The 16,741-nt window shown below is 36.5% G+C and overlaps 1 protein-coding gene across 3 annotated transcripts in view; it reads right to left on the bottom strand.

The window, feature by feature from the left end:
- The window catches only part of nolo (ADAMTS-like no long nerve cord), a 752,674-nt gene that overhangs the window by 57,268 nt on the left and 678,665 nt on the right, over positions 1-16,741 (bottom strand). For all 3 annotated transcript variants that reach the window (XM_083130826.1, XM_083130827.1, XM_083130828.1), the window contains 3 exons: positions 10,933-11,118; positions 7,579-7,760; positions 1,316-1,656 (listed from right to left, as the gene is read on the bottom strand). In XM_083130826.1, coding sequence (XP_082986952.1) covers positions 1,316-1,656; positions 7,579-7,760; positions 10,933-11,118 — 709 coding nt within the window. The remainder of the gene's footprint in view (positions 1-1,315; positions 1,657-7,578; positions 7,761-10,932; positions 11,119-16,741) is intronic.

Here is a 16,741-nt window from a genome sequence, read left to right as displayed (position 1 = left end):
ACCTTTTTACCTAGAAGGCTCAAGCTCCATCCTTCCCCCCAATTCGGAGTTCTTGCATCCCTACAATGTAGTTGTATATGGAGAAGTTAAACTTTTAATTTATTTGGATTTAAAATTAAGTTGTTCTCTGCCCCCTCCTCCCTTCCCATTGGGGTACGCTGGGTTTTTTTATTTCACACAGACCACACCTGTACGTACAAAGCCTGGTACATACAAAGTAAAACTGGAAACTGAAGCGGCAAATTCCTAAGGGGATAAGATTTGCGGAGACATGGATGCGATTCTTATCTGCACGTACTTCTTGCTGGTAGGGAAAACTGAGTCCATCTTCATTTAACTAGTACAAAAATATTTTTTCCAATTTTTTTTTCAAAACGAAACATAAGTTGGAAAAAATATAGTATCATTTATAGCATGCGACCAGAGGGGGGGGGGGGGCAAAAATACTATCTTGCCTCCCCTCGATGATGAGTGGGGGGCAAGTCGCCCCCCTGCCCCCTTGGTACAGACGTTCCTGACTTCAGTAGAACTGTATTACATTTCGCTGATACTCTTTTCAATGCGTGCAGTTAATGATCCAAATATATGTATGTTTCAGTGGTACAGAATTGTTCAAAAATATTTGCCAAGCTCCTTGACACACATGCACACAAACTTTTAACATCAATATGAATTCTAAAAAAATATACAGGGTGCAGCAATGAATCGGGCGATTTTCACAGTGAAAACAAAATAATGCATAATGCACAAGAAAATATACATAATTAAGACAAAATGAACTACATCTTTTATCAAAGAAAAAACAATCCCTACATTTTGATTTTGATTTACTGTATTTGAAAATAACATCACTAAGGTGACCTCCATTTCATTCCACACACTCTCTCTGTCTTTTGGATAGGTTACATACTGCAGTGCAGCATGGGAAGAGGAATTTGAGCCTCCTCTTATGAGATCCAATCTTTATGTCTATTGACTGTGTGTGGGGGTGGTGGTTGGAAGACTTTTGCTTTCAAATACCCCTGTTTCTGAAATCCATGTTGCACGGACACGTAACTACCATTGCTTTTGTAATATGCTTTTAGAGTGAATGAGTGCTGTGGCCGGTTCCACGACTTTATCATAACTGAATGGTAAAGTAGGGGCTGCAAGATGGTGATAGTCACGTGTTACCTCTGACGTAACAACTAGTTATATCCAGTTTTGCAAAATCGCCCAATTCATTGCCACACCCTGTATGACAGAGATTTCACATTTGCCATTTTTTTTACAAGGAAGGAGCTGGTATTATGAAAATAGTTAAAAAATTGAATACCTTCTGCCAGTTTCCAGTAGTCCATTTTGGAGAGCAGTCTAGAACATTACATTGTTGTCGATCAGGTGGTGAAGGCTGGGGACATCTGTTGCTGGGGATAATCATTGTATTACCTCCACCTCGGGTTACTTCATGAATACAATTTACTTCTCGTATTTGGATACCGATGCCACAGGGTTTGCTGCAAGGCTGGAAATCAGAATAATTCCATCGGGGAGGGCATGGGTGATCATTGCAAGTTCTCGTTATCACGTCTGGTTTCTTCTTCAAATCACACTGGTAAGGACTTGAGGTTTTCTGATCACGCTCTCTTATGCAGCTAACAATAGATTCCTGGACACCTGTGCATTAAATGAAGGACAAATTATTATTTAATTTACCTATATTCCTTTTTGTTGGTAACTAGCTTTATTTGATTTATAAATAAGACCAGTGATTTGTGAACATTTTTTGAAAAAAAAAAAAAAAAAATCAGACCTGAAAATTAAAGGTTCCAGTTAACAATGACATTTTGAATGCAAGTTGCATACAAATTATAATACCTGAATGTTTTGTCACAATTACACAAAAATCTTGCCTTTCGGCACACACTATGCTGAAATTTTAGTGATACAAACCAGGTTTGTCTAGGACACAAAGGTGTCTTCCATCCATGCCAAAGCTGTATTGAACGGAACTACATAGCTGGTCCTGGTTTTGTGCGAGTTTTTGATCCTGCTGTTTTACCCATGATGGTATCAAACAGTGATACTGCAATGGAATATGCTGGCTTAGTTGGTAGAGCAATGGCATGGATTTGAATCTGGGTTGAGCCTTCATTTTTCATCAAAATTTCTACAAAAATCTAAACTTTGAAAGTTCCATTTTATGCTGCTATGAGAGGATGTTCAAGAATGGCTTGCTAGTGCAACAAATTTGAGGTTTGGGGGTTCCCTTCAAAGGAGGAAAAATCTGATATTGAGGATGAAATTGAGAGTGTATGGCCAAATCAAGCAAATCACCTGAAGTTGGGAATGCTGTAGGAATCCTGGATGGAATATTATCATAAACTGGTCAGAGATATCTGAAGAAATAAGGATTTCTGTGGGTATGAGAAAAGTTTAACTTAACAAGGTGTGTTTCCATTGGGTTCTTGAAACTTGACTGTCTTTTTTCATAAGCAAGCCAAAGTGCAACAATGTAGTAGTAATTGATGCAAGGATAAGGAGCCACATTAACTCAGCGGATTCAAAGTGTAAAAGAACAAGTGTAAAGGTTGCAGAATAATTGCAAATCCGAATTGATCGGGGTATGATCAGGAATAGTTGGAACATCATTAAGTAGGCATATAAATTGAAAAGAATTTTGCATTTGCACAATATTACCCTATCACACATAAGATAAGATAAGATAAGATTTATTTCCATCCACTTGATCATATGAGTACAAATAGCACTATGATATGAGATAGGTCAATTACATGTATAATTTTGAGTACAAAGGAATTAACACATAATTAAGCATATTAAAAAGTATAAAGAGTATAAAATAAAATTACATGTATGATTTTGAGTACAAAGGAATTAACACATACTTATGCATATTAAAAAGTATAAGAGAGTATGGAATAACATAGAAAATAGAAGAAAAATCAAAGGTTATGACTATTAGTGAACATAAAAATACAAGAAAAGTCAAAGGTTATGTCTATTAATGAAAAATATGACCTAAGTACTCCTCTGTGCTATAAAACAAATACTTCATAGCTTTTTACTGTTATTTTAAATTTGGTTGGATTTTGATTCTTGAATTCCTCTGGCAGCTTGTTATAGAGTTTTACACCTTGAAATCCTAGACCACTATGTGTTTTGGATGTGCGGACAGTAGAAAGGTGGAGGGAGTTATGCATACGAGTGCTGTATTTGTGTATGTCCAGATTTTTTGAGAAGATTTTAGAATTTGTATGAATAAAGTACAACGTTTCTAATATGTACAAACATGGAAGAGGTAATATTTGAAATTCATTGAAAATTTGTTTTGTTGGGTTTGAGAGGGATACATTCTTCATAATTTTTAATATGCGTTTTTGCCAAATAAAAATTTTCTGCATTTTGGGTGAACTGTCCCAGAAAGAGATACCATATGTGAGTACAGGTTGAATCTGTCCAAAATATACTGTCCTTAAATCATTCAAAGTTAAAACATTTCTCAAAATTCTCATCATGTAGCAGAGCCTGCTTAACTTTTGAGTTAAATTAGTAATATGCATGTCCCAAGACAGGTTTGTGTCTATCCATACTCCTAAGAATTTTATTGCATTGCATTCTTTGACAACTTCATTGTTAATAATCACATTTAAGTTTTTTATTTGTTTTGCTGGATTAAAATTTATTAGAAATGTTTTATTAACATTCAGGGAAAGCTTGTTGTTGTTTAGCCAGGTGTTTAGTTGTGTTGTTGTTGAAATGGAATTCTTTTGAAGTTGCTCATATTCCAGGCTTTTTACTATGATATTTGTATAATCCGCAAAGAGTATTGTTTGAGACTCTGATAAGGTTTCTGGAAGATCATTTATGTAGAGTAAAAATAACTGGTCCTAGAATTGAGCCTTGCGGTACACCTGTATTGAGGAACAGTTGGTCTGATTTGATTTTGTTAATATCTACATACTGACATCTGTCTTTTAAATAAGAGGTGAACCATTTTTTTGCTAAACCTCTGATACCATAATGGTCCATTTTATCTAGTAAAATGTCATGCTGAACCAAATCAAATGCTTTGGTGAAATCTAAAAATAATCCATGCACATGCATTTTTTTGTCTCTCGATTTTAATATGTTATTTGTAAATTCAAAAATAGCTTCTGATATTGACTTACTTTTTTGGTATCCAAATTGATGTTTCGATAAGATGTCGTATTTTTCTAAAAAAGTTAATAATCTATTTTGCATAATTTTCTCTATTACTTTAGAGAAGACCGATAAAAGAGAAATTGGCCTATAGTTTGAGCATTCTTCTTTGTTGTCTTTCTTGAATAATGGTCTCACTTTTGCTATTTTGTACTCACTAGGAAAAATACCTGTTTCTAAAGATGTGTTGCAAATACTTACTAGTGGTTGTAAAATACTATTCGCACATTTTTTTAGTAGAGAACTTGAAAATTCATCTGGCCCTGATGAATACTTATTTTTTAAATTTATAATTACCTTCTCGACTTCTCCCTCAGTTACTGGTGTGAGAAACATAGTGTTTGTGTTTCTGGGACTGTTGAAATATGTTCTTAATCTAGGTGTAGAGATTACTGCATTTTTATTTACGGTATTGGGAATGTTCACAAAGTATGTATTAAAAATTTGTGCTACATCAAGGGGATTACTTATTTTCTCTCCATCAGCCATAATTTCTATCTTTTCATTCACGTTCTTTGTTTTCTTACCAGTTTCATCATTAACAATTTCGCATAGTTTCTTTGATTTATTAGCAGATTTGCGTATTTTATCTGCAATGGCCAATTTCTTAGCATTGTTTATTACCTTCCTGAGAATAATTACATATTTTTTGTAGTGGTCTTTAAGTATGGGATTCTTGTTTTTCTGGATTTCTTTATATAATTTTCTTTTTGTTTCACAGGACTTTTTTATCCCTTTAGTTATCCAGGAAATTGATTTTGTTTGATTTAGGGGTTGTCTGTATGTTTTGTACGGAAATGCTACTTCAAAATGATATTTTACTGTCTTTGTGAATAAGCTTACTTTTGTATTTAAATTTTCCTCCATGAGCACATCAGTCCAGTTTTCTTTCTTTAATGAATATACAAAGTTTCCTATATTTTCCTTGGTGAATTTTCTTTTTTCTACAGTAGTGATATGTTTTGTAGTTTTTTCTTTTATATTCTCTGGTATATGGACACTTATGAAAACTGCTTCATGATCGGACAAGGCTAAGGGTAAAATAACAGTTGGGCTGAAAAGTTCGTAGGCTAACATAGTAAAAAATATTTTTTTGACAAAATTCGATTTTATTATTCAATATAGTTGCCTTCGAGGGCGATACAACGATTATAGCGGTCATACAATTTTTCGATGCCATTTTTATAGTACGATTTCTCTTTAGCCTCAAAATAGGCCTCAGTTTCGGCGATTACCTCTTCATCAGTGCTAAATTTCTTTCCAGCGAGCATTCTTTTAAGGTCTGGAAACAGGAAAAAGTCACTGGGGGCCAGATCTGGAGAATATGGTGGATGGGGAAGCAATTCGTAGTCTAATTCATATAATTTTGCCATCGTTTTCATTGATTTGTGACACGGTGCATTGTCGATTGTGAGCATGCGCGGCACCCATTTTGCACACAGCTTTCGCATGTTCAAATATTCATGCACAATATGTCCAACACGTTCCTTTGATATTTTTAAAGTCTCAGCTATCTCGATCAACTTCACTTTACGATCATTTAAAATTATTTTGTGGACTTTTTTGATGTTTTCGTCGGTAACAGCCTCATTTGGGCGTCCACTGCGTGCATCGTCTTCGATGCTCATTTCGCCTCGTTTAAATTTAGCAAACCACTTCTCAACGGTTGATTTTCCTTTTGCAGAGTCCGAATAATGTTTATCAAGCCAAGCCTTGGCTTCAACAGTATTTTTTTTCGCCAAAAAGCAATGCTTTATTAACACACGAAATTCTTTTTTTATCGATTTTTTCACAATAACAAAAGCTGCTTCACTCACAATGCTATATCTCACGAACTAATTATCCGACAGCTGTGAAATTTATACACGTATCTTTTGAAGGTTAGTACTAAGTAAAAATCACATGGATTTAATTCTAGTAACGCCATCTATGAGTCAGCCTACGAACTTTTCAGCCCAACTGTTAGATGTGGTGTATTCAAAAAAATCTTGGTTAATTATTATTTGATCAATACATGATTTACTTGTTGGTGTTATCCTTGTTGGTGAATTTATTGCTGCAATCAAATTATGGGAGGTTAGAATTGTATTTAGTTCATTTTTTTCCGGACTGTTTTTTTAAAAATCTATGTTTATATCGCCCATCACTATAATGGGTCGTTTCTTATGTAGTAAAATGGACAACATTGTTTCTAATTTTTCAAAAAATGTGCCTAAATGTCCATCTGGTGTTCGGTATAAGCAAACTACTGTTGCTTCATTTTGTTGTAATTTTAAATTCACTACTGCGTGTTCAAAATTGAATTCTTCATTTAAATAATTCGTTTTTGTTACGTTTTCATGTGGTATATTGCTTTTAACTAGTATCCTGAGTTGTGCAGATTCCCATTAAGGAGCAAGCAATTATTGAAATTTTTCACACCCCTCATACAGTTCAGACCTAACCCTAAATGATTCTTGCTTATTTAATTTAAACAAGAAATCTCTGGGAGCAAGAGATAGCATGCCGACTGGGAATAACTATTGATTACAATACAAAATTCTATTGAGTTGGATTGCTTTCAATTGGGGTAAATTGGTGTACAGTCGGCTCTATTGGATTTGATTGGATTGGTTTATATTCAACTGATGCTGATAGTAAAGTATATGATCCTGAAATAAAGTACATAAACACATTGACTGTTTGCCATCAAATTATACCAAGAGTGTGGAACAAGGGAACAATATATTGAAAAATATTAAATATTTGTCCAGCTACTTTAACTTATTTTTCTGGAACATTCATTTATAACTTTTCTGAACTTGCCTCATATATATAAACTGCATAGGGTTTGTGACATATCCCTAAAGTATTACCACCCCCTAATTGTTACCTACTTACGTTTATACCATTATTTATTCCAGGTTTTGTGAAATGTAAATCATCTCCAGCTTTCATGTTGAGGCAATGTTTGAATTTATATACTGTCTTAAAGCATATTATGGATCAAGTTGAAAAGCAGTACAGTACCTGATGCAGCAACATATAAACAATATTATAAATATCGCCAGTCTATTTGAAATATATTAATTTCTACTGCACTTTCTTTTCTTTTGAAAATAACTACAGTGGAACCTTCATTTTATGTTCCTGGATTTTACATACATACATACTATATATTTAATCTTCATCTGAACACAACAAAAAAGTTGGAAATGTTTCACAGTTTTCTTAGATATTATATGGCCAAGCCCCTGAAGAACATAGAATTGAGGTTTCACTGTAATGTTTTTCTTCAAGTAGAATATTTTTTTATGTATTCAAGTTCTTGAATAAGCATGTTGATATTTTGATGGACTAGCTGATTAGATGAATGTGTGTAGATAAATTATTTACCTCCTAAGCAAGATGCACTGCATGAAGTGTATCCAATTTCCTTCCATACGTATTTCTCGCCATCTGTCCTATGTGAGGAGGAGTCCCGAAATTTTGACTGGTGTCTATATTCGAAGTTATTTGGATTTGATAGATGCCTATTAGCATAGATTTCCTGATATCCATCTCTGATAGGTTCCAAGCTGTAATGAAAAAGGAATTGTAGGAAAGTGAGTGTCTTAAGAGTATTTTTTATAATAGTATAAGTCAGTTCCAAATTATTAAATTATGTCTATTTGTGTGATTAGGATCGTATATTTATGTTTCACAAGCTATGGTCTGAAATTTGTAAATTTGTGTAAATTCTAAGCTTTTCCGTATGCCATCTTCAAAGTGTGGGGCGTTACCCCCACACCCCCTATATGCCTTCATGGCGTGGTGCTAAGCACAGGGGAGCACTTTACCTTTTTTTCATCTTCATGGCATGACACATTTAATGTACGACGGAAAAAAATCAATGGAGCCTTTCATTCACTTTGATTCAGTTAAAAGATGGAGAATTCAACACTAATAGGACACTAGAATAAAGAGAAATCATTTAAAATGGGACATACAATACAAAATAAAACCCAAAATATTACTATTGTTAAGTAGTCTGTTCTAAGATTGAAACCACATTAAGATCGGCATGAATCATCAAATTTGTAGATTACTGCATTCAATTGTGTTCATAATCTTTCTATAATAAAATGCAAAAAAATAAAAAAGAATCATATTACTCATATAAATACTACACTCATACTTATAATACTAAACAGTTAACGGTTAGGAACAGCCAGTGAGAACTTATCAACATTATGTAGGTGAAGACATTTCAGTTTTTTCAGATATATGATGCACTTTTATGAGAAAATGCACCACATGAGTTCAAGGCAGGATCAGCCTCTCTACATGGAAGAAATTCATTATACATATTGCCTGACTGGAATAAAATAGCAAGACAACTAAGCAACACTGGTGTATGCAGGATTTTATTTCGGAGGGGGCTGGAATTGTAAAGGAAAGTTCATTCTGGGAGGAGGGGTAACGAAATACACAATAAAATATTTCATAATTAGCATTTGTGATGGCCATTTTAAAATTTGTTCGAAGGTCAGGGGTCATGTTAAGTTTTCAGTGACCACTTTGGATTTTCCAGAGTTCTTTAATGCTTTCATTTGAACATTTTGATTTCTAAAACTTTCCGGAGGGGCTGTAGCCTATCTGCATTCGCCAGTGAAGAACATATCAGTATAATTTAGTCTAAACTGACATGTACACCTCAGCTAAGAAAAGTTTGTGAAATTACATAATTTATTACCTTACTCCAATATTGAACTTCCTATTTCTAGTCAAACCACATTTGGTACAACCTGTCACACAGTGTAGTCTAACTCCCACATGTTTTATTTATGTGTTGTTGAAGAAACTTTCTTTGTAAGCATGGTGTTGGTTAGTGTTGTTGTTATCTTAGTATGCTATATTAATAGCAGTCTGGCCTCATCTTTCTCCCAATGCAGATTTCATCCAGTCTACGGCAGCAACGCCACGTGGTTTCTGGTACATATCAAAATACATTTTTCTGTGAAGACATAGCCCACCCAAATATTTGCCAGCCATCTAGTGGCCTACCAACACCAGAAGACCTTGTGTCACTACTGCTATATATACACACACACAAGATGCCTACTACTCAAATCAAATTCGCATTCCCTGTACAAACTTTTGGTAACAACCGACCCCAGGTGCTTTGTCTGTTATGGCACTGAAGTTACAGTGAATTGCAGATTTCAAAACTTTATTACCTTAGAATCCAAATAAAAATCTTAAGAACCCATATTCATTATTATGTTGATATGTTTTGTGGGGTGAGGGGAAGGAAGGGTATAGGGGATAATCAGAACTGGAGGGGAGTGATACTGCCTCACATTATTCCAGGAGCATGTTTGATATAAGTTTTTAACTAAGGCTGAACAAATATCACTTTGAACCAATACTGTTTCTGATTGTAACAATTGTGACAATGCTGTGTCATGTGTGACACGTACATTCTTGTTTTGCATGCATGTGCGAACTGATTAGAGGTTTCTCAAATCTGGTATACCTTCCTATCCAGTATGTAAGTAGATATGGAGCTAGTCATCTATCCCCCCACCTAACTAGTCTGCTCGTAGTTGCATATTATTTGAGGGTGTGCGTACATGTCTTGTTGCTTGTGTTCCAACAGTTACTGTAGCCATGACTATGAATTCGGTATTTATTACCAAGGAAGAGCTAAGAAATGAACTGATAAGGCAAGGAGAAGCAAGTGGTGATGATGGGGGTAGTTCAGGTGACTCAGGTAGTGAAACAGAAGACTGTCTTTTATCAGATGAACACTACGAAGAGGGTCTTGCAGGTGATGCCGAGGTACCAACTTTTGATGACTCAGACGTCACTTATGGAAATGATGTGGAGGTTGAGGATGATATAAATTTCACTTTGGGTAGAGATTTGGAAAATGTCTGGGCAGAGAGACCATTGAGTAGTAGAAAATCTAGAACTCCAAGCAGGAATCTAGTGGCCCATCTGCCTGGGCCAAAAGGAAGAGGTGAAGGAAAGAAGATGATATATTTTCTTTGTTCATCCCTGGCGATATTATTGACATATTTTCTTAGGACTTTTTGGCATGAGATATTCAAGCTAAAGGTATTCAAACTATATTTGCGAAATTGGAAGTAGTTATGGGTCTAAAAATCAGAAATAGGGTAGGTGTCGTCCATGACACCTACTTGCTAAATTTATCCCATTGCACAGCCTTGTTATTCAAAGGTTAAAAGTTGTTCAAAATATTGATTAATATTAGTGATTGATTATTCAACTTTATTTATAAGCATCAATTAAACAATTTTTGCTAAATATATTCAAGAATTGCATTATACTGTAATATGAAACTACCTGTTATGCAATCACAAAGTACAGTTTTTTCGTGCAATATTGGTGCAAAATAATTAGAAACTTTGATAGACTCAGAAAAAGTGTTGCACAGTATTTTTACATACCCGTTAAACACCAAAATGTCAGTAAAGTATCGGCCAGTATAAGTTGATAAAAACCAACTGATACTTTCCAGTACCGATACCACTGGTATCAACCGATACATCAGTATCAGCTCAGCCCTACTTTTAACATATTGCTTTAAAAATAATTCATAGATGATAATGCCCACTTCAGGAACCCCTCAAAATTCTATGACAGTACCTAGAGAAAAACAGCTCTATGTAATCCTCAATTACCACTTGAGAATAAATTACGCTTCAGACAAATGTGTAGAGAAATAGTTGCATAATAAATTACCTGCTGATAAGAGGGCAAGGCATACTGCAAAGTTCTATCTCTGGAGGTTTGGGTCCTGGGCACTCGCTATCTGGCATTGTGGCAATTGTTCGCGAGAACTCGAGAAAGATCTTGCAGGTCACATTCCTCTTCCTGATACCTTCGCCACAAGTCACACTGCAAGGTCCCCACTCCTCTGTGATGAAGCTGCTCCCCACACAAGGCAAAGAGGAAGAGAAAACAGTAACGACTAATGCACCATTGAGAATAGTTAAAAATGATTTCTTCATGCGGAGTCGAGATGAGATTTTCCCATAACTTATGCAATTACATGAATGGTATATTTGGTCATTTCCTTTGCAAGAAAAATCTTGTACTATTTTTTTTCTTATATAAACAAAAGTTTATATTAGAATTGCAAATATAACATCACTGTCTTTCTTAAGATGCTAGAAACCTTGAGTAAAGGTAGGGTTAAGGAACATAGGGTAAAGTACTACTTAGGCTAACTACAAATTGTTGGTTGGTTGCATAAAGATATGGAAACAAAAGTGTGGATTTTAAGATAACAATTTTCTCGGAGTAGGTGCATGTGCAAACATTGTTTAAAATTAATATTTTAGACTTGACATGCTTTGTACACCTACCTTAGAATTATGCTATTGGAAGGGAGTAGAGAGTGCATTATGTTAAATCACAGATAAACGTACGTTTACCTGTGGTTAAAGGTTACTGATGGATGAGTATATCAATATATGATTATTATGAATTTATGATTAACCCACGTCAGAATTTCTTACTGATTAATTGTAGTGACGTCATTCTGGTCATTAGTAATTTAGCTCATGTTGACTGCAGTAATTTGTTTCCTTTCAAAAATTATGCAATATACAATGTATTGATAGATTCAATACTTTAAAACTGAATGTACCAGGTGGTTATAATTAAAGTGACGGTGTTCAGAGTGGTACAGCACGGGCTGTAATGAGAGTAGCAGTCTGAAACTTCGTAGATATGCTAATGAAGCAATGCGCTCGCGAATTATGCCAAAAAAATAGTTCCAATTCTCGCCACCAGGGTAAAAAACGGCGCTGTAAGCAGTCAAAACGTGGAATTTTCCATAACTCTGACGTCAAAGTCGGTGAAATTGCCTAACCATTGTGAGAGCTCCCTGGTTGTTGTTGGTGACGCTTGTTGCTTTTTCCTTTAGTAATGTTCATGTAATTCGAATAGTGAAATTGTAGCGATATTTTATTACAAAGAGTATTGTTTTCTGCGATTTATAGTGTTTTTCCTGTAACTATACCAAGTTTTGACTGCTTACAGCGCCATTTTTTACCCTGGTGGCGAGAATTGGAACTATTTTTTTTTTTTTTTTTTTCATAATTCGCGAGCGCATTGCTTCATTAGCATATCTACGAAGTTTCAGACTGCTACTCTCATTACAGCCCGTGCTGTACCACTCTGAACACCGTCACTTTAATTATAACCACCTTGTACCTATTATAAATAGCTCCACGGACATCAGAGAATAGACCAATAACTTAATTACAAGATTATTTGCCAAACTATTGCAATATACATTATTTGAACGGGTATGTATGTGTATTGATTGGTGCCTGAAAAATCAACTATATTTTACCTCCTCTGAAGAATACAGACAGTGGCGTAGCGCAGTTCCCTGGACCCTCCTGCAAATAAAATATTGCCCCCCCCCCCCCTCAGTGGAAAAAAATAAACATCGAGATGATGCCAGAGTGGGACAGACACACAATAGTTAGCACCCACCCCCAAGTTGTAAAATGAATTAACCCTTCCTTCCCACTTTTGGACATCGACTTAGGCTACATATCAGTTTAGTAGTTGTCGAAACTACATGGGTGGTCTGAATCTCTGATAAATAACTGGATGAAGAAATTAGAAACATTTTCTCTTACTTCAATGTGGTGGCACAGCCAGGATTCTTTTTTAAGGAGGGTGGCGGCTTCACACAGCCAACTATTATTTCTGGGATTATATAACATTTCAGGATGACAGAGAGAGAACATAGCGCCCCCCCCGCCCCGGAATTCGGGCGTTGCGGGGGCGGCAGCTACGCCACTGGATACAGAATAAAAATGTCTGGATTTGTAAATTAAAAATTAACAAAAAAGTATTGGGTGTCCCAATTTGCTAGCTACAGACATTTAAATAATTTAACAAATAATGATGAAGTGAAATGGGCTCAAATTACTTCGGTATGAGCATCACCTTTTGTTAATGTAGACAGTGCAGTGTCGATTTATTGTACTGAATGATATGTCGACACATCACTCGCATGAAATCATTCGCTAAGTTACACTGTTCAATTTCTGTATCCTTCTGGTCTCAATTGCGTCACCTGATGGGTCAAGTGCGACACATGAATGTTTGATTAATTTCCTTTTTGTAACAGAGTGGTTAGTTATATCTTGTGTGTTTGTCAACTAGCTAGAAATATTCCATGCCTACCCTGCATCGATAATTTTAAATTTGCGATGACAGTTATTATTCTTACTCTAAAATAAATAAACTTACAGGAATTGGTTATCGCACTACTAGAATCAGTTGTTGGTAGACGTCGTCTTATTGTAGTTCAGCTGTCCATAATGGATTGCGAGTACTCGTATATGACGTCAAGTCATACATCCAGGGACTCTAGTATTGGCTCGTCGATTCTGCCATCTAGCGTGATAGCTCAGACAAATAGTCGGGTCGACTACTCACAGATGTCGCTAGCATCGCCGACTTCACCCGAAGATCTCAAAAAACGTCCTAAAGTTTCACCCCGATGGCAGAAGTTTGTTTATTCTCAAATGATTGACGTGCACCCTATGACATCCCCTCCTCCCTTTCTATGATATGTCAATTGGCGACTTATTGCTAAACTTAGATATTTTGTAGATGAGGAAGGGGTTGGCTATCGCTCCCTCCACCCTCCGCCTTAATCTGCTCACATATGAATGTTTACATTAAAGCTTTCACAAAAAAAAAAAACACATAACGATAATCCACGTTTTAAAAGGGTTATTTTCGCATGTTTTACAGATGAACCATTTGTTCTCTAGACATTTCGCACGGCATATCAGATTAGTTCTCCATACACAACCATTCCATTTCACACGCAGCATGTAAAACATTATTCTGAGCACAAGAGAGAGATTCATACAGGCATGGGATTATGCAATAACTGATTGCAAAGTTTTGTGACCATTCTCTCATTCATTTTGTTGCAAAATCTCATGTTTTCCCCCTGCGGAAGTAACGAGTACGTTTTTTTCCTTGTCCGATTTTCAAAGCTTGCAGAAATTCCAGTCGACAGCATTAGATGTAATTGTTTTTTATGTCCATATCAATTATGTTGCCCCACTTCTACGTGCTCTGGAATCAACGCTCCGTTAGCAATTGTGACCTTTTAACAACCGTAGCGCCATTGTAATAGCCTTGTATCGTCCACCTCGAATAACTGGGTGCAATTTAGCCGCTTCCTTGCCAGGGACACGCAGCATACACTACGCGGTAATCCCAGCTCTGGGTTAATTGTTCTCATTTCGAGAAATAAACTGCGCCGGCATTTGAACTCGGCGAAAACAGCCCCCCGGGGGGCGGGGAGGAAGGGTTCAGATCAGATGCGGCTCGAGCAGTTTTGCAAACCACTTCCGATATTTCGTTTTGAATACGGGATTTCAGAGCACGGCCACCTTATCGTTTAATTCCTGGCTGTATGAAAGGGTTCCTACGGTTATAAATAATATTTCCACTAAGTTTTAATTATCAGTGGCGTAGGCCTAGGTTGATATAATGGGGGTGGGGCAAATTTTGATATGCATATGTAAAGTTACATGATTTATATACATTACACTTTATGTATCGTATCGATTTATTGATTTATTTTACTTCGCTTTTCTGCCATTCTTGGCTTCTCGCGAAGATAAGCTTTAAGTAAAATTTACTTTAAGCCGCGATAAAATTGGGGGAGAAGCGAAAGTTTTGGAAGGGCTAATGCCCCATCGCCCCATTAATTATGTCCCTGGCAATTATTATCGTGATCGGAGCTGTGGTTAATGATTTCTACGACAGGGTGAGTTAGCATTCGGCGCCTGTCGCATGCTACATTAGTATTGTAAACAAATTATAAATGTGCCTTAAACGAAGAAGTCCAAGTCGTGGTGGTCCCGTCTAACTGCCACGTCAGATACCCGGGGTGGGTGATCTAAAGGTTGGAATGTTTCCTACCTTGTTCCTGCATAAAAGGAGCTCTAGGGTTCACCCAGCCTCTAAAAATAGGTACCGGGAGATTACAGGCGGTCGGAGCGTGGTGCTGATTACGCCAACTAAAAAAGGCACCAGGGCATAGAATCTAAGGATGTGGAGGGAGTGCTGTGCGTACTATGAGGGGGTGGGATATGTATTTAATAGAGACATTTCTGTTTTTAGCACAGTAAAATCATCGTACATTAAACTATGATTTGCAGTGAAGTTACCTAAGCTTCTGTGCTTGTTTTTGTTATTTATTATGACGAATACATATTTTTTTTTACTACATATATAAAAACGAACACATCCATGGGCGTCGGGAGCGAAAGAGTGGGGGGGGGGAGGGGTCGAACTTGCCCTCGGCTGGGCGACCTACTGTGTCGCCTTCTCTAGCTACGGCTCTGTTCGTAACTTATTCTATCCCAGGAATCTGTGGAGCAAGTGAACTGAAGCAAGTCCTCTGCGCAAGTGATGATTCGAGAGGGCTCGACCAATGAACAAGCGAGAGAGAAATGGATTACATACCCTGGTCTTTTTGATGATGCAGGAGAACGCCTTATTCAGAGTTGGGTTTGTGGAATATCTGCCAAATGGAGCACAAATACACCAGCCAATCCGAAGATTGAAGCAAGATATTACCCAACGTCCCCTGAACCATCAGCCTTTCGGCGACCAGGAGAATGTCCCCTAGGCTTACAAAAGTCTAGCTCTTTAGTCTTTTATATCATATTTTTGTTTACAATTTACCATGGTTACTACATAGTTGTTTTATATTTACATAGTTTCAACATTTTTTCCTGATTTAAGTCAAACAATTCATTACCTATTGTAACATTAACAATAACACATTTTTAAAGAAAAGATTCCAACATAGATTAATACAATACAGATTGAACAGTTTTGTGCTTGAAAAAGCATGTGTTGACTGGTGCGACACAGGGGAACGCGACTACAGTTACTAGCCATTTGCAGTAGAGCATACTGCTTTGCTTCGCCCACTCGTTTTTATCCCCTTCTCTATCGTTATACGCGGTGTTACTCCACAGATTCCCGAGACGTAGTATAGTTCAGAAACAGCTATGCGTATGAAGATTTATTCTTCTATTACAGAATTACACAGCTAATGCAAAAACAATAAACAGTGATGAATATATAAATCAAAGAATACCCTGGTTCGATCCTAGTGGTGCAGCAAAGTTCATGTCTCGCAGGATCTTACGGAAAACTGTAGGTCCTGTTCCCATGTGGTGGACTTTAACTGGTCAATTACTTTGTGAGCAAGGATTACATATCGCTAAATTCGAGTAATTAAGGGGCCGGTGGCCATCGGACTTGATGAAGAAGAATGTCTTAAAATTACTACTTGTGATATTCTTATAACTGAGATTTTTGACACAGGGCCTTGTTAAAATGCAGGTTACTCTAAATGCTTGAGCGTTGTTATTAAAAAAAAAAACCTTCAATTCTGGTCTATGTGGGGCCAAAGTCAGGGATCTATGTGCCTGGAGCTCACTGTGAATGATGCGTGTAGTATCGAAAAAGAGAAACATTACGA

Source organism: Lepisma saccharinum, chromosome 11, assembly GCF_977018435.1.
Source record: "Lepisma saccharinum chromosome 11, izLepSacc3.1, whole genome shotgun sequence".
Lineage (NCBI taxonomy): Eukaryota > Metazoa > Arthropoda > Insecta > Zygentoma > Lepismatidae > Lepisma > Lepisma saccharinum.
This window is presented reverse-complemented; position numbering and strand designations above follow the sequence as displayed.